The following is a 23,354-nucleotide window of genomic DNA, read 5'->3' on the forward strand; positions in this document are numbered from 1 at the left end:
TTAGAGTTTGTAATGATTTCATTGAAACGCTCTGAAGAAAGGAATATTATTAGAGACAATTTCAATTTGGTAATTGGAGAAAGAATGTTATCGACAGAATGATTCAATAAGTTTGGAGATGAGTGTTGTCGATGGTTTCGTTGAAACATCACGTAGGAAAGAATGTTGATTTTATGCGTGATTATGAGTTTTGCACGAGCCTGTAGAATCGAGGTTCACCCCTCGAAACCCGTTAACAAGGAAACCACCCTCTATCGTCGTCGTTCGCAATTCAATGCAGGAATATCACCGATAAATCGCCGCCTTCTTCGGGTTGCGCGCGTGCTGTGCGACGAATAAAATCACTTACGAGGGACCGTAGGTTCAGTCACGGGCTAAGGGAGAAGTATCGCCCTCGTTCGTGACATTTAACGAAGTTTTAACGATGCAACTTTAAAGTAAAAATAAAAAATCAACCGTTATACTAGCCCATCTTCGTTGCTAAACACACAATACGTGTAATAAGCAAAGATATATAAAATATCCAAGATAGAGTATTTATTATAATATTTGATGAAACAAATTTTTATTTAAATTCCACTTCTAAAGTTATGTTTATGAAAATATGAACTTTCATTAAAAGGTCACAGTCTAATTATTACAAATTTACGACACAACGATGATCTTTTTAATGCAAAGGTAATTACAATTTTTGGATAAAGTTACTCTACCTACTCTTACTCTATCAAAAGAAAATTATGGTCGTGTTTGACAGAAGTAAATGGTTTCGAAAACTCGACTTTATGAACATTTGACACCATAAAGCTATTAACTGGAGAAACCCGCGAGACGAAGACCGTGAAGATACAGAGAAATTTAAAAAAAAAGTGTATCTTCAAAATCCACGAGGATATTGTACATCAACTAGTCGACCAAAATGTCTTCCGCGAACAACGATCATCAGTTTCGGCTTCAGCGACCTCAAAACCCCCTAAAAGCGTCAGGCTGGTGGAACATTTTTCAGACCTAATACTACATCTATCAGAGCCCAATTTTTTAACGCGACAACTTTCAACGTAAAGATCGATACGTCTACCTGCACATCGTTCGATTTTTCCGCTCGTATGAGAATCCCTCTGAAGGCCCTTAACATATTCACTTTCAATTTCTTCTTTCTCAAGACGTATATAATACCGGAAACAGAAAGAAAAGTGGAGTGTAGGCGGACGTCGCGGAGCTGCTCGAAATAAATAACGTAGTGGAAAGAAGGGAAAGGAAAAGGATGAGCAGGATATCAATAAATAAAAGTTAGGAACCAAGCGAGGAGCGTCTAAACTGGCGAGGGGGTTGTTTGCGTATGCGGCGACCCGTCTGAAATTCCCTAGCACGGAAACTACAGCCCCACGCCCGGAATCGGAAATTAGCGTGTTGTGCCGGTAAATCATAACTTTCTTTGGGAAATAGTTTACGCCTCGCAGCCGGCCAACGACGTTTCCAATGCGAATACCGGGGTTCGATAAACGTCGAATTTATACGAGGCGAGAGCACCAATTATTTTTCGTCGCCCCCCTTTTTTTTTTGTGTGTGTGTGAAGAGGCAGTGGTGTAGGAAATTGGATATTTCGGATTATTTCTTCTTTGTCGTTAAAGGTGGAGTTCATAAATATTAGGACTCTTTTTGGCTTCGTATATGACGTCATAATTCGATCGTTAAATCAAGCAGATGATTAACTGATCACAGATTTGTATTCGTGAAAGGAGAAAATTAATGAATAGATATGGTAAAATTTGTGGTTAAATTTATGGTTAAATTAATTGTTTCTATGCGTTTCGAAACGAGAGATAAATTCTGTAATTAATGAAGGTATCGTGGCTAGTCAAGGTCAGATTTTCCATCGTGAATTATAACTTTTATCGCGATATTCCTGCCATCTGATTTTGAAACAATTTTTCTATTTCTATTGCGAAGATTAGGTAAATATATCTACTGCAATTATATTTAAATCTGAAAGATATTTTAGAAAATACGATTCCAATGGAAAATAAACGGTATTAAAAATATAATCTTCTTTGAAAGCTTGTTTTTGAACAAATTTCTCATCCCTTTAATATGGTTCGTCGACAAACGTTGAAAAAATAGATTTATTTTACCAAGAGCTATCCTCTAGTGCAAATTTCATTAAAATCGACGTGCGCGGATTTAATATATTTCCCTGCAAATGTGTACAGCGAAATGGTGAAATGTGTGCTGCGCTTTTTTTACATATTCATAAACTGAAATCTCCTGCTAGCAAAATATGTTATAAAGCGTTTAACGGTGACTTAAAATTATTAAAACAAGCCACGTCTGTATATTTTTCAACCTAACATACATATATTATTTCTTTTATTATATCATGTTAAAGTATTTAACTGTTAAATAATATAAAAATCCAAAAATCGTATGTACGTGTTTCACAATTCTTTTGATATTCTCTTCATTCGAATAAATGAAAAAAAAACAGAAACGAAAGATTGAAAGATAACGAATTAAAACAGAAGAACTTGTTATTCGCACAATTTTCCATCTAGACCCTATATTATAGTCTTTTTCCACTTAGAGCAAGAGGAAATGAAGCGGTAAAAAGTAGCCAGAAGCAAAGTAAACCGCAAAGTGTTCGCGGTCCAAGATGTTCCAAGCGTCTGCACCTCGATAAATGTAACGTCCTGTAGTCGTAACGTCGACTTAATTAAATCAACGCTTTAACAGAGGCCGACAAACATTCTCGTATTCTCCGCGACACTTTATTCCTATCTTCTCAAAGGTTATTTCCATTCGCCCTTTCTCTCTTTTCTTCCCCCTATTCTTTCTTTCATTCTTTCTACCATTGTTTTCCTCTTCGTGGAACATTCTTGAGGAAACCTTAGGATAACGGAGCCCTTCGTCACTGGGGACACTTCACTTTTATGATTTTCATTCCAGACGCAGGCTTTCACGTGGAACATTTGTTCAAACGTCGCGTCGCGTTTCTACCTCGACAGAAAACGATAATCACGCAATCTGGATAACTCACTTCTTCGTACAAACTTCTAGATTATTCAGTTTTTACTTGTCACAGATTCAAAGATTCAAAGATTCAAAAATTCGAAGATTCAGAAATTCAAGGATTCAAAGATTCGAGAATTCGAAGACTCGAAGAGTCTGAAATTCGAAGATTCAAAGATTCAGAAAATCAAAGATTCAAAGATTCAAAGATTCAAAGATTCAAAGATTCAAAGATTCAAAGATTCAAAGATTCAAAGATTCAAAGATTCAAAGATTCAAAGATTCAAAGATTCAAAGATTCAAAGTTTCAAAGATTCAAAGATTCAAAGATTCAAAGATTCAAAGATTCAAAGATTCAAAGATTCAAAGATTCAAAGATTCAAAGATTCAAAGATTCAAAGATTCAAAGATTCAAGGACTCGAGGATTCGAAGACTCGAAAATTCAAAGATTCAAAAATTCAGAAATTCAAGAATTCAAAAATTCGAGGATTCGAAGACTCAAAAATTCAAAGATTCAAAAATTCAGAAATTCAAGGATTCATAAATTCGAGGATTCGAAGACTCGAAAATTCAAAGATTCAGAAATTCAAACATTCAAAGATTCAAAGATTCAAGTACTGGAGGATTCGAAGACTCGAAGATTCAAAGATTCAACGATTTAGCCGTTCAGTGACTCAAAGATTCAAGGACTTAAAGGTTCAAAAATTCAGAGATTCATTACTTACCAGATTACTTACTTCTCCACCATTTATAACGTGGACTAGATCTAAATCTAAAATTCTGAGATATTACATCTTCCAATTCCTTGTGATACAGAAATCTTCGACACGGCGATTAATATAATGAACCTACGGAGAAGCAAGGTGGTTGTTTGTGCAACGTCACCCAGAACGCGCGATTGAAATTTGTTCGCCGTGTGTTCAGCAGAGGCAAGTGGAAAGTTTCGAGCCCTGTATTCCCCCGTCCGCTCGCCTCTTCCAACGGAGACAGGATCGATCGAGTAAAATTAAATTTCGAGGCGAAAGTATCTCGAGAACAGTGAAAAAAAAAAAGAGGAAGCGAGAAAAAATAGAAGAAAGTTTAACGTTGGGGGGAGGGGGAGTGCGCGCCCACGAAAATCCGGGCTTATTGTGAGGGCGAAACAGAACTTTTAACGAGACAAACCTTTTTACTCGCAGTCGACGTTTTACCAACGAGCGCGAAATGAAGTTCGGCCAACGGTATTTTTAAAAAGACAATACAGCCACCGTGAAACGCTGGAGGTTTGGATAAAAGAACGGAGGAATCTAGTAACTAAGACAAAGGCGGGAATGCATTGAAAATCGAGAATGGAAGACACAGACCGGTTGGAGGCAACACGCGCGGTGAAATGTTCATTGAATCGACTAATCTATTCAAATGACAAGAGCCCGTGAAGCGGAGACTAGAATGGAAAAGGAAGGCCGGTGGTATTATTGGACAAAAGCTTTCCGTTGCGTTGCTCGAAAAAAAAACCTTTTTAAATTGAAAATCTGTCGTATTGTCCCTTTCTAATATGGCCAGTTTCCATCTCCTTAGTAGTCGTTCCCGCTGTGTCTCTCTTTTCCTTTCTTCATTTCCTTTTCTTTGGATGATGACCTGTTCACTTTGTAACTTTCTTTCTCTATCAACGACGACAGCTACTTTGTCTAATTGAACGTGAATGTAATCGAACGAAGTGGCGATCACAGAGGTTTGCGTGACAAATTTTTCTAGGAAATTATTTTCTCAGATTTCGAATGAAGAATATTTGACGGTACTGTGACTTCCTTTGGTATCACATAAAACGTAACGATCAAATTACGAACGTTCGTGAAAATTCACGAAGAATTCTTCTCATATCGAAGAATTTAGACTTTATGGTAGAGTTTCCAATCTTTTGAGTAAATTACGCGATCCTATGATGTCAAGATTACGTGAAGATTCTTTATGTCAAGACTTTGAGATCTTCCAGATTCTTCCAATAAATCCGATAGATGCTTCTCCTTACTGCACAAGTCTCCTTTTTCTATTTTATCTTTGAATAGAATCCAATCCATTACAATGGTAGAAAATCTTAATTGTTTGTTAACTTTTCAAACGAGAATTTATCCTTAATGCACGTTTCTTTGTTAAGAGTGTTTTTTTAGTTTATTTTATCATTAAATAGCAAATTCGTTAAAATCGAAGGAAATTCTAGTCGGCCGCTAATTATTCGAACGAGAATTTATAGGATTTATAGATCCAAGTTCTGTGAAAGTCTGATGGAGAGAAAAAGGAGAAAGGATTAGGAGCAGCAAGGGCTGGCTAAAGGCGATCGAAGTTCAGCCTGCGATTCGGTAATCAACGTTCGCCTGAAATCTGGAAATCCATCGTCCGCGGATTTCCTTTCGAGGATCTTAATTAATCTCCACCAGCTCCTGGGCCGGTAGTTTCGCATTTTCCTCGACAACGTGCTGATCTCGACACTTCGCAGCCTCCAAGATTCCATCACTGCGTAGTCAGTAAATATCATTTCGAATTTAACCGCTGTTTTCAATTTCGATCGACGGTGAAATTGCCAGAAATTCAGCGAGATCGATAAGTTTTCCCATTTTAAAATAGAATAGAGTTGATAATAATTATAGGAAAAAAGTATTCGATAATTCTGGATGAAATTTAGAAAATGGATCCTGCGATTGTTACAGTGGAATCGAAAGATGTTCGAGACAAATGAAGAAAAAAAAAAAGAAAAAAGAAAGAAAGAAAGAGTTTTAATCTTTGATCTTTCAATTTTACCGATTATTTTCTTGTATTTTCAACCGTCTTTCAACAAAAGACAATTTTTCTAATGCCGTGCTGCGCTCTTTAATCCATTTCGATCGCTTTTTCTTCCCTTCCTTTTCTAACGAAATATCCATGTTCTTCGAACTCAATGCCGTCTATTAATCCCATTCGACTGTAACTCGAATTTTAAAACAGAGTTTTAAATTTCCTCGCATCGAATCAATATCTTTAATTTTCTGCGCCAGTAAGAAACGATTTCTCACGTAAGGTGCCTATACTTTAATCCTTTCCGTGCTCTTCTTATTTTTCATCTCTCCGCGACCCAATACTTGGAGAGTGTACACGTATCTTGAAAAGTGACAGGGACATTTGGATGAAACCATTCAGACGTGTCTCTGGCCGAGTTCTCTGTGTATAAAAACACCTCTTGCCCGTTTCCTGTACTGCAAAACAGAAACGATAAAAGATTCAAGCTCCATTCCGCCAGGATTCTCCTATTGGTCCGTGCTATTTCTTTCTTCTACGGGAGAAACAGCGAAGGAGAACGAAGAAAAACAATAAGTCGCGCGGCAAGATTGAAGATAAACAACTGAAGGAAAATGTATAGAGGGACGCTGGTGAATAAAGGGACCTTGAAATAGAGAAGAAACGAGCATTCGCGAGTATAAAAAGAAGAAGAAAGAAACATAGAGAAAGAGAGAGAGAGAGATAAGAAGAGTTTAATTCGGGAAGCTGTACGGAAGCAAAATTAATCCTGGAAGCCTTCTTAAATTATTCCTCACCACGCCGGTAATTAATACTTATCTCCGTTTCTTTATCACGTCGGACTGTCTCCCTTCTCTGTAGAAAAAAGAGGGTGAAAGAAATGGGATAATTCAGACGCCGGTATTGACTTCCCCTTGAAATTAAACTAGTTTCTGATAAGTACGATTGGTTGAGTTACTTAATATCCTTCCTTCGATAGTATCAAATCACTGTTATCATTCTATGAACTTTGGGAAATTCTTTTTCACACCTTCGACCGCATATGATCCTTAGAAAAAGAGATTTTTTACAACTATGAAATTACCATCGAATTTAAATCTCTACGCTTTAAGACTTCCTTGAACCCTACGAACTCCTTTTCGTTCGGATCCTTGCACGTGATCTTTACAACTTTACAACGCTGTGTATTTGCGATCCTTATTCATGCAAAATCCTGATCGATTAACGCGTCGTTGTTTCGTTAATCATATCTTGCTCGATTATTTTATGATAAAATCCATTCCATACGAGACGCGTATATCTTGATATATATTTTCTCGAATAATTAAATAAACCAACGAATAAATGATTATTTCCTCGAACAGTGAAATATTCATGTAACACTAATTACATCGCATCAACGTTTCCACGAGAATTATTCTCAGGGAAAAAAAAACGAGGGCGGGGGAAATTACCTACCGCGTGACGCTAATGAACGCTCATCAACAACAAAACCGAACGATTAATTAATCGTTCGGCGGAGTGGCATTGAATTTTCCCGAATCTGGAAGTACAGAGGAAAATTAGCCAGGGATTGTCGAATACGTAACGAAAAGGATGATACGACGCATCGATTATCTTTCATAAGCCGGATTCGTTGGACGTGTACGAGGAAGATCGAGAGAAATTATCGAACGATCACGGTCCATCGTCGAGGTTGTTACCAATTATCGAACTAATTTTACATAACGGACGATACCGGATTATTAAACGCGGATATCCCTGTATAATTTTGCTTAATCACGCGTGCCAGCCTGACGAGATTGAAATATCGTTCGAAAGACGCGATTCTCTCGCGATAATTAAAACAACTTTTCGATGCAATAACTTTCCGATAATAGCTTGTTATGAAGAAAAATATGACGTATAATTAGCTATCGTATTATAGAATTAATTTCGCGAATAGCGAACAACTGGTTCATTTTCATCCTGTCAACCATTTCGATATAAAATTCTAAACGTGGAAGCATTAAATATATTTGGCAGCTTGCGAGCAAAATTTTCAATACAGAAGTAAAGTTAAATAAACTACGTGTTTGCTTTATAAAATCATTTTATCTCTTTTTTATATCACCTCTTGCACACACGGAGGAGGATTCGTGAATATTTACGTTTTTCGCCGTTCATGTTGGACACGTTTTATTAAATCAACGTATTCGATAAAAACTCCACGTATGATTCGAGAAATGAGAATGTATTTTTATATAACGTCGAACATGTACGTGCAACTTCGATTAATGTGTAAAACAATTCTCATCATTTACTAAAGGATTGACGATTTTCAGTCGTAAAATACGACAGACATTTAGAAAATCGTACGTTAAACGTCTCGTGATTGCTACCTGCCGTTCTTAGATATAAAATTTGGAAACATTTGGAAAATTTCTTAATTCGTAAACTCGTGTTTTCCATGAGATTACAGAGCTACCTACTCTGATTAAAGCTTCGGTCTATTAAGGGGATCCGTTAGATCTGTTATTTTAGCCTTCAGCGTGTTAATAAACTAGTCCCGCTATTGATTCAGTGTTTCCACGGTAACGTAGGGTTATCATCCCTCGAAAGGAAATTCTAGATTCTACCCCCTCCACCGTCTCGAGGTTTAGACCATCCGTAATACACCATCAGCGAGATAAATATGAGTTTTCCTCAGCTAATTAAAGGATCAACGAAGCGCCGTTGTGTTTCTTCAAATTGAAACGTCGTTCGTCTTTAATCCACCCAAGAATCCTCCCTCTTGATTACTTTTCTTTTATCATTCGCCCAGTTTTCTTCGTCGGCCAGGTCCCTACTCCCTCTAATTCAGAAATTAAAATCGAGAACGGAATTGGTACACGCTCGATTTCCCCAATTTCTTGCCTGTCTCCCAATGGAAAATCGGTCATTTTGCACATTGAAATTTGTATTTCTTCGTGTCTCTTAAAACATTTTCCACGTTTGAAAAATGTTAGTTATGAATAGTAAAATTAAATGTTACATATCTAAATAGAAATATGAATAAACAGCAGTCGTAATAAATCGACGATTTAAAAAAGGAAGGGAAAGAAGAAAAAGGAAATACACAAACTTCGATTTCCTATGCCCTGCGCATGTTCTGATAGGAAATAGTTAAGGCAAATGTCGAGGATGGTCAAGATAGTGAAAATAAGGATACGATTCCATAGACGTCTAGCGAAAATCGAGCCTCGATCCTTTATTTTACGAGAAGGTTGAGCATCCTTCAATGGCGGTGAAGCTGCCATTGGTCGACCGTAAGCCGCCACGAGTCGATGGCTCGTATTTTCGAGCAGCCTAGACGAGGCGTCTTTCCCATCGATCCGACGGAAAGCGTCGCCAGACGACGAGGAGCCGTAATATCGTTACGGACGGTTGCAACCCCGTAAGACTCGACGACGTGCATGCCACGAGTAAAGCAGATCCGTCCAACGATTTTAATCCTCGGTGATTCTCATCGTTTTAGGATCGTTTCCTAGAAATTATCGTTTATATATAGATCTTACGAGATGCTTTGGCACGGCATAATTCGGCTTTACAGACGTTTCCATTGAGAATTGAGGGAAAATTACGACGTGTATACAAGTAGGATCTTTTGATTCTCGATAAATATTATTAGCCAGCAGTGTAATACATTATATTGTGTTGTATATTAGAACTGTAGCGACATATGAGTCATAGGACGAGGCGAAGCGAGAGCGTCTCATGTTGTCGTTGTGCCTCGGAACACGGACACCGCCTCGACACAAGAAAATAGCGTTAGACTATCTCTAGGCAAAAACAATGTCTCCGTGCAGAGTGTTACGTCGCGCAAGATGGTCCGTGCGACGTCCCTCATGGTCTGGCCGCCAAGACCTACACACCGTTACACCGACCCGCAATAAACCTAAGAAACCACCATAAACCGACTCTTTTTAGCTTAATCTCTATTCATATAAGTATTTTCGGTTTATGGACGGTCTTTAAAACAGTCCTTATGTTTATTGTACTCTCTTACTAATTACGGAGAAAACGGATGTTTGTCTAGCGAAATAGCAGGTTTTTTCCATGAACAAGGACACCCATGAGCCATATCTGTAGGAGACTTTCTCCTCATATTTTTATTTATTAATAATGGGCATCGCGGACCGTTACCCTCACTTTTCTACCGAAAAGTGTGAACAATGAATCCGCGTTCTTAGTTCAAAAAGGCACACCCACACCGAGCTTTCCTCCTTAATAGTACGAATGGTATGTTCTTCCAATCTTCGGGTAGTCAAATTAAGGGTCTTATCCTTAGAGCAGTCATCTAATGTTCTTCCAATCTTCGGGTAGTCAAATCAATGGTCTTATCCTTAGAGCAGTCATCTACTGTTCTTCCAATCTTCGGGTAGTCAAATCAATGGTCTTATCCTTAGAGCAGTCATCTAATGTTCTTACAATCTTCGGATAGTCAAGTTAAGGATCTTATCCTTAGAACAATCATCTACTGTTCTTACAAACTTCGTATAGTCAAGTTAAGGGTCTTATCCTTAGAGCAGTCATCTACTGTTCTTTCCATCTCGACGTAGTCAATTCATGAAGTCAGTCAACTCCTGATCCAATAACAGGATATCGTCATCGCTACAATCAACGCGACATCAAGTTAATATTATATACTTAGACGAATTATTACCGAGTTATTACCGAGTCATTATTTGCGAATTAACGGAGTATACGAGTCTTTGAGTTATCCGCGAGCATTTCGTTATCTACCTTCGCGACTACGATTGTACGAACGTCTATCGACGATACTTATAAACCTTTATAATAATATCTATTCTAAATACACATGACGGTTGCAATAGCAATCTTTTCGGCGTTTAATTTAAATCCAATCTCCTCGCATCATCCACCACAGAACTATACGTTGTATATTAGAGTACCGATGACTCAGAATAATTATTTCTTCCACTATGATGGTAACGCATTCGTGGAAAAATTGCGTGGAAAATTCCAACGATCCGCAACAGTGTTCAACGTAGAATACAGTGTAGAATATAAGAGATACAACATTGATTTGTCGAAGATTAAAAGGAGAAATGAGCAAACAGTTAGTGGCTACATTTCCGTTTTATGTTATTTTATCGAATTACGTATGATCCATTTTGTTCTATCAAAATAAAAATCACAACGTTCGACAGATTAGGTTTCATGTTTGTATAAAGATGAATCGTTGCAAAAGACGGGTCTGTAAAAGAAAGACACTTTTCGCACAACCTGATAGTTTTAAAATAGGAAGAACTTTAAACGCAAACTCTTGATATGTAATCGCTAACGTAAGAATAAAGTGTGGAAGGATGTGTGAGAAGATCAGACGAGGAAGCGTGTGGTTAGAAAAATTGTAACCAAATGGGATTTCTTAGTCGCCAGATCGAGATCAAATAATTATTATTATTATCGTAACGTTAATTTGAAAGCACATTGACTGTAATATAATTTATATGAATTACGATACGATCTAATCTTCGTATATCGATAATCATAAAAATCCAAAATAGCGAGTAGGTTCTTTCAAACACCACAAATCAATTGAAGACGTAATTTTCGGAGAAGAAAATTGAATGAAAAGAATGGAAAACCATAAACGCATGTTGGAAGCATCGAAAGCATGCCCTCGAGGGTTGAACGAAGGGATGGCGAGCGATGGTAAAAGAAAAGAGGAGGAAGAGAGGGAAAATGAAGACGAAGCTCGATTGTTTTTACGAGGGGAGGGCGGCGTGTCTAAAGTGGCGAGGTCGGCAAGATTTGTGAGATAGGAATTTAGAATGGGCCGGAGGCGAGATACGTCGTTTCTACTTATTGTTAGCAACTCTCCGAGGGGAGAAAATTAACGCGGGACAAGCTCGACGTTCATGGCGCAAAGAGCTGAGAAGAGAAGTGAAAAACGAGAGACTTCTCGTGCACGAAAGCCTCGATGCTTCAGGACCTTTTATCCTGGTCCCGTGCATCAGACGTGTAGTTACATTTACGTTACACCGAAATTACATGTATAGTTAATGATCGCCCTTGTCAACCTTTACATCTTTTTCCCTCGCCGTGATACAAATCACGAATTACTCTATAGGAAACAACAAAAATTGGAACGTTTCTTGGTAATAGTTTATCGGCTTTTCTTATATCAAATCTTACATTGCAATCGTTGATTTAATATTCCATCAGCCTAGTACATGTACATGATAAATTTGTAAATTATTGTTCTCAGAGACAAAGCGTCTATTCTCGCACGTATAACGACCTCCCGTCGATTATTTAGTCCGATTTAGACCGAAATTAGCCACGTCCAAGTATACTTGATAAATTTTCGAACTCGATTTTCTGCAAAAGCCAAGCCGAGAATGAAAAAATTTGATTCTACATTTTTTTCTTATTTTCACGGCAAAAGTCACATCGTTCCCGCTTTTACATATCATCTTTTACGTGTTCCTCGGTCGGACTCTGCGCGTACACGTTTATTTTATTTATGAATTGTCGTAAAAGAGCTTGCGAAAACCACCTCGTAACTTTTAATTCGCAACGAGTGCGCAATAAACGTCTGAAAACACAGCGTTATTAATGCATAATGTAAACCATTTTTCAATAAATGCTACGTCTCGTATTACTAATTGACCATTGCTAGTCCTATTAATCTCGACAAGTTGCTTCAAACGTACATAATCAGGTTCGAATTTACAATCAAAGGATCATTGAACAACGCATTAAAAGCGTGTATGTAAATTCGTATGAAAAGATTCTTGATTAACGGACAACGATTGTATTAGGGTAGAGAGTTATTACTGGTTCCTATGAATTCGAGCCCGCTGATGATTAATCGCAAACGAAACACGGGTGCAGCTTTATTTCTCCGTGGAATCAGCGATGCTTCCTTTGTTTCCCGATGGTTGCAAAAAATTTGCAACTTTTTCTGAAAAAAAGTGCACCACTCGGAGGTGGAAATTTTCGCTAGGACGATAGTAACGAGACGTTTAATTATTCAGAACGATACAACTCGTGGCGTAACGCAGATGTTCAAACGATATTTTTAAAAATGCAACAGTGAGAAAATTATATCCACTAATATAGTGTAAATAATAAATAAGCCTTATATGTAGCAAAAAAGAAACCCAAAAGCGTTACTTTCTGTTCCTTGCGTATTTATATTTTATGTATTTAATTCCATTTTTATCCGGTGAACGGTAAAATCGTAAAAATCATTCAAAACGTTATAAATCGTTAAAATTATTTCCTATCTCTTTTACAGTATAAAAATAATCTTATCTTACGAAGTATTTAAATTTTTCTTCGTCGTGTTTGCCTATCTTTAGAAAATTTCACAAATCTGAGGAAAACATAAAAAAATTATTAATACACTTAAACTTGTTTAGTATCTATCTGAAAAATCGGAATTAGAATTATCATATTTCCTAGCGTTCACCTTCCACGACTGAGGCAATTGATTTGCAAATTTACAGCATCTTTTCCACTGGTTATCATTTCAAGAAGAATTTTAATCAGTTACTGTAATGAATTCTAATTAAAAAGAATATAATTAATACAAATTCAACACGATTGTTTACTTACATTTTCATGTTTCAGGCACTGGCTGGAAGCAAATATGACGACAAGCATCTGATGAGCAACGAGGTGATGGAGAAGACACCATCTCCTTTGAAATCAACGTACAACTCCCAATCATCGCGTAACTCTGATTGCCCGCCGTCATCCAAACCCGCAATGGCGAATCGTCTGTTGGATTGGTTCTCCGTCGTGATGGCTGACTCTAAGCACCGTCGACCGCATCCTAAACCAAAAGGTACGAATATACAGACGGTAGAACTAGGTCAATCTTGAGTTTATACTTCGCAATATGACGTTTCAATTGAATTTCGATAATTACTACGGTGAGTGGTAAGACCCGTGGATTATCTACGTCATTCTGTTTCGTTGATTGGTTACCTTATTTAAATAACGTTGTACACGTATGATAAACAATTAGAAAAGTAATAGAAAGAGATGAACTATATTTATTGAGCGAATTTTTTAATCTTTCTTAACATTTTTCAATTTCCGTACGTAATTCAAGAACTTAAGATTTACTTCCATTTGGCTATCCTAATTAATATTTTTAATAATATTCTTCATTGACTACGAAAAACATATTCATTGGATTACGAGGAATGTTAATCAACCCTTCGATGTTGTGCACAAACGACATGCAACGGCCTATAACTTTCGTCAATTTATTTTCGTTATTCTAAATTTCATCTTATTCTAGAGAAATTTAATCATCTACTGTTATCAATAGATTAAAAAGATGTATACGTGAGTTGACTGGTCTATATATCGTAATAACGTGAGAAACATTAAATAGAAAGAGAGCGAGAATTAAAAAGGATTAAAAAGACTCCAGTGGCCGTTAATTACACTTTGGAAGTAGATAGCCGATCTGTTTCTCGAGTAATGAGTAAAATATTCCTAGCGAGCGATAATTTCAGTTAATTTCAGCCGCGTAAACAATAGACGAGCTTAAAAATCGCGTGACCACTGTAACGATAATTGCTCCGCGTGTTCTGCTTAACAGCTGGTAGAAACGGAAACGGTGGTGACGTGCTAAAAGTTGCTCTAATTATCAGTGAACTGCACATGCGATGACGTGGCGCAGCAAATTAGTAACAGGGGTAACGGCCATCGAAATTCTTGTAGTCATTCGTGTTATCGTGAACGATGTGCAACAATAGCAAACTAGTTTGCAAATCGTGAGTTTGCTTCTAAATAAATCCCGATCGGCAATAATCGAATGAAAAGCTTCATTAGTTTTCGGCGATTGTCTTCGCAAATTTGTGAGAAATATAGAAACGAAGAAAGGTATCTTTTTAAAGGAGTAATAATCTGCTATTTCGAGAAACAGAGAGAAGAACAAAATTTTACTACGAATAGATTCTTGAAATTTCCTATGGTTTTTTCATCGCGTAATAATAAGGAGAATAATCTTATCGTTAATTTCCACGTGATAGCAATTTTTTGATACATTTTATAGAAACAACAGAAGGAAAGATAATGCGAATTATTTAAATTTTATATTTTCTGAAACCCTATACTTTTATATTCCATTGCTATGTAATTTAAGTTATTTGAACAATTGTCGAGTGAATAAAACTTTCCTTTTGAAAGAATTACAGTGATATAATAGGGGACTTACAGGATTAAGATAGTCTCTAGACCATTAAATCCTATGGAGATGATTCCCAAGTTGTCAAGCCCGAAGCGGATAGCTAGTGATTCGTGAAAGCTCGTTAAAACAGTCCCTAAATCACTGGTCCCGATTAGAACGATCATCAAACCGAGTAATCCAGTCGCGATGACCCTAGAACCGATAGCGAGACTCTTGTAACAAGCCAAAGTCATCAATGTAACTAGAACAGACACTACGATAATTTCGCTATTCTGTAAAATGAATAAAATTGATTAAATTTATAAAAAATAATTCGTGATGCAATTACCATCTGTCTCGATATTATAGATATAGTGTCATGGTCTATTACTGTTGATTTTTCTGTCAGTAAACGCTAACTGTGTCCGTGTTATCGAACAAAGCTTTTTTTTCATTGAAAATATATATAATTCGTCAACGAGTACAACGTTTTCATTTAATAATAATTTCAGTCACGAGTATGGACATGACATGCGTGTCCCAATACTACACTTTTCGCGATCAAAAAGAACTTGACATATTTGAAAAACGTAATGAGAAAAATTGATTCAAATTTTCTTGTAATATCTGTAACGATGTGCTTTGATATTTATGGACGAATGTCCGATAAATGGAATTTTCTTGAATTAAAATTTCGAAGATTTAAAAAAATACTTGATAATTAATTTTAGATTTTATCACTGTACACCATCCTTCCTCTAAATTCCTCGTTTCACATTTTTATCGCTAAAAGTGCTCTAATTACAAATATAAGCTACTTAAATTCCACAATACAGGAAATTGATGAACGGTGCTAAGAAGACAGCAAATTTTTACAAAATCTTTTCGCTGTTCGAGAAACTGATAGGATTGTCTCATCTCGTTGACGTTTAACATTATTTGGAAAAACATAGTTGGCAATAGACCCGTCGAGAATGATCAAGTCTCTCGTTATAGAAACTCGACGATCGAGTTGAATATACAAGGGACTAATTGCTCCGCACGAAAAGGGTTGCCTCTGGACATTACAACGCTCACGATCCGGCGTAGTTTGGAACTGCGGGAACTGCCTCACATCACTGCACGCTATTCGACTTCGGTACAATCGCTTTCGTACCAGCACGGAATTGTCCCGTTCAAAGGAATCGCTTCCACTTCAGATCTACCGATTACTCGGCTCTATCTCAGTCGATACTGTTTCCAGTTTGTAACATCTCCATTTGATCTTATCACTGAAATCAAAGACCATTTATTTATTAGGGTCTTCCATCAACTTCGTGTATCGTAGAGTTTTACTCTCTTTCATTTCCAACTAAACACTCTTGAATGGTATTTAAATATGAAAATAGAAATCTTTAACTAATTCCTTTGAAAATTTGGAAAAATTGATAAAAGTATTCTTTTGGGTAATAAACCTCGTTATTCAGTAGGTTCATATTTAACATCTATTATGCGTTTCAGCTGGTTATTCATATTGTATGCTAATCTTTTACTGGATACACGTTCGCGATAAATAACTCGTAACTTCCCTATACATTTTCAGATTTCTTTCAAATTTGACCAACGTGATCGTGCCACACTAGTCACGGCTCGCTACAGCGCTAATGAAATTTCAATACGACACATATATAGAATACGTCCTCTTAAGAATTCTCCATGATAAACGTTCAAACACTTTGCTATAAAATACAAATGACCAAGATGTACCTGTAGATGCATCGATATTTATATTTCATTGGTGGCGTCTGTCTGCAGAGACGCGCGGCCATCGGAATTCATATTTCATTCCCGTACCATTTCCAGGTCACTTCCCCATCGGTTGCCAGAGCGAGGTCAGGTGGATGTTCGGACACTTGGACAGTGACAACGACGGCAGGCTCTCTCTTTCCGAATTGTACGGCCTGGAACACGATCAGAACGAGCCATGTCTGAAACCGTTCCTCGACGGCTGCGACACCGACGGGTAAGAAGATGACTTCCGCCCATGCGATTATTCCATCCACGTACCTCTCCGCCACGTTGTAATCCGTTTGTCACATCGCGGCGAATTTTTCTTCTTTCTTTGTTATTTTTTTTTTTTTTTCCTTTTTACGTAATCCCGTCGTCCGTTGCTTGTAAATCATTAAACTCCGCGGATACGTGACCTGAAAAGGGAACGAAGAGAAACAGGGCGAGTTGGAGGAAAGGGAAGAAGATAGAGAAACCCTTTCAGTTTTTAATACCTTCGAGGGGCTTGACGCTCGAGCGTAATAGGTCTCGAGCGTACGTGCCTACGGAGCGGAGTGGCTGGTCGTTAAGAGGCAGACACATGGACCGTGTGTGAAACTTTCATTCCGAGTCGATTGCTTTTTGCTCGCATGCAAACCGGGAAATAAGAAACGATGCCACGTTGCGTTTGTTACTCTCAAGAAGCGGAATTTCCATTCTCTGTTCCAGAGTATGTATAGAGATTAAGTTGAGATGTTAAGGGGTTGTTATGTAGTCTTCGTGAAAGGTTTCTCTCGCCATTCCGGGACGGTGAACTCTGTCACCCAGGCTGTGGATCGTCTTAAATAGTTAATTCATAGTAGCTTCTTGGTATAAAACGGCATACATGTAACTTTCATACCTATGACGAGGACCAAATTGTAATAGATGAAAGGCATTGGAGATCCAACTACCGGATGAAGGATATTAGCTGAAATGAAGATTAAATTTGTTGGCTTGATTAGTTGACTAACTAACTGGCTATGATTAGGTGATTTAAAATCCTGATAAGATGAATACCTACATAAGAAAGTAATATACTTTGATACTCTAATAAAAGTTTGCATAGTTTCTTAGCTTCCATAAATTTGCAATAAACATTTATCTTGTTTCTCCGTTCCCGTTTAACGCGATGAAATTTTTTATTTAATTAAAAAATCAAGATTATGTGGTATATGACTCGTTATATTTGAGCTACTGTACGGCCCAAAAGTAATATGTAAATTTTAAATGATTTAGTCATCGCAATCTGAGAGTTAAAATCGACAAGAATTCCTTTCTGAGAAACCAATACATCACTGCACAATAATAAAATACACAACCAAATATTTATCACGTTCAACAATTTCCAGAGACATATTCGTGAATGGTCCCGAATGGTGCGGATGTTTCTCGAAGGCTGAACGTCCCTGCGCCGCTGTACGCAAGCGATCATCCCCCGACGTTGCACCTGCTTGCGATTCCCGAGGGTATTACCGAAGCACCCAGTGTCACCGTGGTCTAGGACTCTGCTGGTGCGTGGATCCTCACGGCGTGGAATTCGCTGGAACTAGAACACGTGGCAGCAAGCCAGATTGCGGTAAGTTTTCCTCGATTGCCAAGAAAAATACTTTTTCCAACGATTATTCGATTATACTTAACCCGCCGATATTTCAGACACGATCGTGAACAAGATCAGCAACGGAGGATTAAAGACAAACAGCGTGGACCTGGATGACGACGAGGATGGTGGTACAGATTCTGCTCAAGATCTCGAGGGTTCCGCCGATCAGCCATTGGACTTCTAGACTCCTTAGAATCAACCAGTAACAGCAGCAACGGGAGCAGCACCTTAACGTGATGTCGAACAGCCGGACGACATTGTTTCCCCTTGTAAAGGGGAACGAGGAACGCTCGTCCTGGTCGTCCGCTGGTTTCGAGTATCGCCGTTGTGATTGGAGGTGTCTTCAAGTGAAACAGGTCGGCGAAGGCTGCGACCCACGCGTGAACCTAACAAAAAGAAAACGTCAGAAAAGCAACGAACAAATACGAGGATTGACGAGATGTGACACGAGCAGCGGATACACCCTCTGGCATCGTGATTGCACGAATTCAATTGCGTCCTCTTTAGCGATTGATCATGATCCTTAACCCGGGAATGATCATTTTTCAACAATTAATTTCCCGTAGCGATTTGTTGATTGATTATTTATAGATTGAATTGAAATAAGAATACTGTGTATAAAGGTCTTATTTTTCTGATATTTTTCTCCTTATTTTACGTTTATGATTAATACAAATTAATCTGTTCGAAAACACAAGTGCCAAACGGGTTAAGAAGCTGCTGAATCAGAGAATCGTAGGAAGCTTGTACAGTGCAATAATCAAGGGGCTACATCGTGCAATGGCAATCTTGTATGATGCTCTATTTTGATCAAAGACCACGGTAAGAGATGTCGATGTTCGACGCGATGAAAGAATCGTATCGATGATCCTTGATGAGACACGTTGTACCCTGTGTGCCCGTCGAGGTACCTCCATGCACAACTCGTCTATAAATAATATAATTATATACTATTTATGCATATACAAACTAGAGGTTTCACGAAAAAGGGAAGAAAGAGAAAGGAGAGATGAAGAAGTAAGAGGAAAAGAAGGAAAAGAAGCTCATTCTCCATCGGATAAAATTCACATGTCCACTCCACGACATATAGAGATTATAATACCTTTAACAAGAAGAGATACAAAAAAAGAAAAAGAAAAGAAAAAGAATGCTCTATGTAATTATGATTTCTAACCGCGCTAGATTAACGATATCTCGAATTATAATGTCTAAGCATAATATATATATATATATAAATATACATATAAATATATATATATAATACTGTCTATGACTTACGATAATACAGCGGACGAAGACAAGCTGGCTGAGAGAGAAAACCTGGCTGATCGTCAGCGGACGCGAAGGACTCGTCTAACACACTCTTAGAGAGATGCACACGCTTGAAGATGTAGAATATAAACGGAAAAAGTATTTGCATAGTCCGAATCACGAGTTTATAGGTTTAATTGAGCTCTCTCGTAATAAAGCACCTTCGCTGGTTCTTAACACAGGAGAAAACGTACGCCGACAGCTAATATAGATTTCCGTCACCACGCTTATTTATTTTCTTCACGCTAAACGATTAATCTTTCTCCACTAATTCTGTCCTTTCCTTTTTTAATTGTCTTTTCTCTCGTAGCCATCTTGCGTTGCGAGGTTTAGTGTAAGATATATTGCATAAAAAAGAATGACCTATTTCATACTCGCTAACTACTAACCCGTAGTTCAATCACGACGAGCAAATCATTTTTTAAGCACTATTTTCATGGATATAATTAACGTCTGACTTTTTCTTGGATCGATAAAGACTTGGTTTCTACTGCTGAAAAAATATTTCTTTTTTATTGAAATAATTTTACATAATTTATATTGTAACAATCGAGGATACCTAAAGAACAAACATTTTTATAATGTTTAACGAACACGTCGTGATTTGGCTGCGTTTAATGTAATTATAAGCATTTTTACTTAACGACTTTTACTTAACGAGTGTGTGGTACACCGTAGGTACTAGAGTATAATAACATGTAACCTGTAGAAAACTGATCGGTGTGACTATGTGAATATGCCCTAGTATTAGATGGCAATTTACGTAGGGATAGCCAGTGCAAATTATACGTATCTCTCATCTAGAACAAACATGGAGATTGAGTTTTCAAGTTTAGGGTACACATTGTTTCGTTATATTCGATCAAATTCGAGCCATTTAGCGCTCTAATGTATTATTGATTAGAGATACATCTACTCTGAATTTCAGTACTTATATTCTAATCAAATCTCTATTCTTTTTCCAAACATTTGATCGATGGTATATGAAATAGACAACATCATTATGAAGTATTCACACCGAAACTAAATTGTACGTTTTATTATTCTGCGTAAACTGTGAGAGTAATGTTTTTGCATTTTAATGAATAACGTAATAGGTACCGCATCACTTTGAAACATTTAAAGTAACATAAAATAAGAATTCGTAGAAACTCTCCGTACCATTAAACATTTGGTGTACGGGAACCTCGTCCGCGATGAATTAATTAATTAACGTGTATACTCTTTGCTATGTTGAGCGCAATTTATATTCTGCCTGAATTATTATTATACCGTCGACCTAGATTAACAAGCATATTAACTTCAAGCAAACATACATAGTTTTACCGAAAGTCTTGCATATTGTATATACATAATTATATACAATGGAAAATCATCGTCTATGATCTTCGTACCGTGATGATTTTGTAAGGTATGCACCTGATCAAAGCGTAAAGAATTTTTACTTCATTCCGGAGCTACTATTAATATTTCACCAAATTGGTATTGTACATGTGGCTGTAAGAATTCTTTATGAATAAAGATTGTTGTAGAAATCTGGAGGTTTCTATCACTTTCAACCTAAATAACTACACAGAAGTAAAAAAATGTATTTATGAAGGAATATATTATCTTTATTCATAATATATAGGAAAGTATATATTACAAAATATCAAATATTTTAAGCCATAATTGGAATACAAATGATACAAAACCTAGTAAAGATTTAATGCACTTTTTTTTAATATTTGAGCACTATTCTTAAGCTGCAATTTAAAAAAATTCATATTTATTATCAAAGAATAACACACAAATTCAAAGAACTTGTTAAACACAAATTATTGAAACTTACCAGTTGCCTAAATGCAACAAATCGAATCCCTCGTTAATCTTATCGAACGGAAGATTATGTGTAATAAATTCATCAAGAATTAATTTTTTTGCCATGTAATCTTGCACCAAGTTGGGAACACTATCTTTGGACTTCCATCCACCAAACGCAGTCCCTTTCCATACGCGTCCCGTTACCAATTGGAATGGACGAGTGCTAATTTCTTGACCAGCTGCAGCTACACCCACTATAACGGATGTGCCCCAACCCTTATGACAAGATTCCAATGCAGCTCTCTAAACATAAAAAATATGCTAAGAAAGCCACCCTGCAATGTATTAAAAATTTTGATTCAATATTTAAAACTTACCATAGCGTTCACATTACCAATACATTCAAAAGTAAAATCTAGTCCACCATCAGTTAATTCTATTAACACTTCCTGGATTGGTTTGTTACAATCTTTAGGGTTAAGAAATTCAGTACATCCAAACTTTTTAGCTGGAAAAAATAAATTTTGTTTATTATTTCTCAACATTTTTCATGCAAAACTTCAATAAGTTCTTTTATCTTACCCAACTCGAATTTACTTGGATTCAGATCTATTCCAATAATACGCTTGGCACCAGCTTGCTTACAACCAAATGCAACTGCCAATCCCACTGCACCTAATCCCCATATAGCACATGAACTTCCAGGTGTTACCTTAGCAGTGTTTAGAGCAGCACCATATCCAGTAGGTACTCCACATCCCAACAAACATACTTTATCAAGTGGTGCAACAGGATCAATCTGAATTATATAATGTCTTTAAATTATTTCAAGCAATTTTGAAATATTTACATAAAATAGAAGTACCTTAACAAGAGAAATGTCTGCCACTACAGTATATTCAGAAAAAGTAGAGCAACCCATGAAATGGGCAAGGGTTTGTCCCTTGCAAGTAAATCTAGAAGTACCATCAGGCATTACACCTTTGCCTTGTGTAATACGAATTTTGCTACATAAGTTTGTGCTTGGATGTTTACAGAATTTGCACTCTTTACATTGGGGAATGTATAATGGAATCACATGGTCACCTGTAATTTATATATGATATCTCTTAGTAGTTAGTAAACATGTAATAATATATAATATAATAAACAATATAACAGTAGTACAATACCAGGTTTAAATTCGGTAACATCTTCCCCAACACTTTCAACAATACCACTGCCTTCATGACCAAGAACACAAGGAAAGATTCCTTCTGGATCCAACCCATCTAAAGTATAGGCATCAGTATGGCACAAAGCTATAGCTACAACTTTAATTCTCACTTCATGAGCTTTTGGTGGTGCAACTTCAACTTCTTCTAACGAGAGCGGCTCTTTCTCCTTCCACGCTACAGCAGCTTTACATTTGATAACCTAACACACAAAAATATTTTAATTCATCATTTATTTTATCATAAATTACTGATCACAATCTTTAACTTGGATAAATAGCTATCAAAGAATATGAAAAACTATGTATAATTCCTAAAATAGCTGTTTTTTAATTAATCGAAAATCATTTCAATGTAACTGGCTTATTGTAACAAATGAGTTATTTAGATTCAATTTAATCGTAACAATGAAACAAAACAATTTATCAGAAAGAAATAAATACCTTTCCAGCTGTGTTCGACATTATTGTAAAATGCAATAGTTAATAAACGGTGTAAAAAGAAGCAAAAGTCGAATGAACAGTAGTACGATGAATATTAATCACACCGGTCACGATACGTTTAGCAATGATATTAAATAAATTCAAGGTCGTGGTTTGCACGCGTTTTATTCACTGACCTCTAGTGTTTACAAATTTGTACTCTAAAATCAATACAAAGATCTATACAAAATTTTAATGCAATTTATAACTTCAAAATAATTTATAG

General features: G+C 36.9%; 3 protein-coding genes and 1 long non-coding RNA gene across 5 annotated transcripts in view; 2 read left to right on the forward strand and 2 right to left on the reverse strand.

Annotated features, from left to right (window-relative positions):
• The window catches only part of Cow (Proteoglycan Cow), a 227,279-nt gene extending 206,115 nt beyond the window's left edge, over nucleotides 1–21,164 (forward strand). Inside the window, exons 7-10 of the mRNA XM_072009235.1 lie at nucleotides 13,376–13,592; nucleotides 16,773–16,932; nucleotides 18,068–18,294; nucleotides 18,372–21,164. Of these exons, the coding sequence (XP_071865336.1) occupies nucleotides 13,376–13,592; nucleotides 16,773–16,932; nucleotides 18,068–18,294; nucleotides 18,372–18,502 (735 nt within the window). The 3' untranslated portion in view covers nucleotides 18,503–21,164. The remainder of the gene's footprint in view (nucleotides 1–13,375; nucleotides 13,593–16,772; nucleotides 16,933–18,067; nucleotides 18,295–18,371) is intronic.
• The window catches only part of LOC139990206 (uncharacterized), a 145,639-nt gene that overhangs the window by 109,801 nt on the left and 12,484 nt on the right, over nucleotides 1–23,354 (forward strand). The window lies entirely within an intron of this gene.
• Nucleotides 710–23,232, reverse strand: Fdh (alcohol dehydrogenase class-3 Fdh). 2 transcript variants are annotated; one of them, XM_072009239.1, is made up of 7 exons: nucleotides 23,090–23,232; nucleotides 22,605–22,848; nucleotides 22,298–22,518; nucleotides 22,015–22,231; nucleotides 21,810–21,940; nucleotides 21,461–21,735; nucleotides 710–721 (listed from the first exon to the last, which is right to left on the reverse strand). In XM_072009239.1, coding segments are annotated over exons 1-7 (1,110 nt in total). In that variant the 5' UTR covers nucleotides 23,111–23,232; the 3' UTR covers nucleotides 710–720. The 2 variants fall into 2 exon arrangements, with proteins under 2 accessions (XP_071865340.1, XP_071865339.1); XM_072009238.1 differs by lacking the exon at nucleotides 710–721 and adding an exon at nucleotides 21,221–21,374.
• LOC139990218 (uncharacterized) lies at nucleotides 14,780–17,545 on the reverse strand. The gene is made up of 3 exons (XR_011800517.1): nucleotides 17,192–17,545; nucleotides 16,677–17,113; nucleotides 14,780–16,201 (listed from the first exon to the last, which is right to left on the reverse strand). It is a non-coding gene; the product is annotated as an uncharacterized lncRNA (long non-coding RNA).

Source organism: Bombus fervidus, chromosome 8 (assembly GCF_041682495.2).
Source record: "Bombus fervidus isolate BK054 chromosome 8, iyBomFerv1, whole genome shotgun sequence".
Lineage (NCBI taxonomy): Eukaryota > Metazoa > Arthropoda > Insecta > Hymenoptera > Apidae > Bombus > Bombus fervidus.

Coding starts and splice junctions, on each gene's coding strand:
- Fdh (XM_072009238.1), bottom strand. CDS start 23,110: ATGTCGAACACAGCTGGAAAG. Junction 21,941..22,014: donor TCCAAGTAAATTCGAGTTGG/GTAAGATAAAAG, acceptor TATTTTTTCCAG/CTAAAAAGTTTGGATGTACT. Junction 21,736..21,809: donor TTGGTAATGTGAACGCTATG/GTAAGTTTTAAA, acceptor TTTTATGTTTAG/AGAGCTGCATTGGAATCTTG.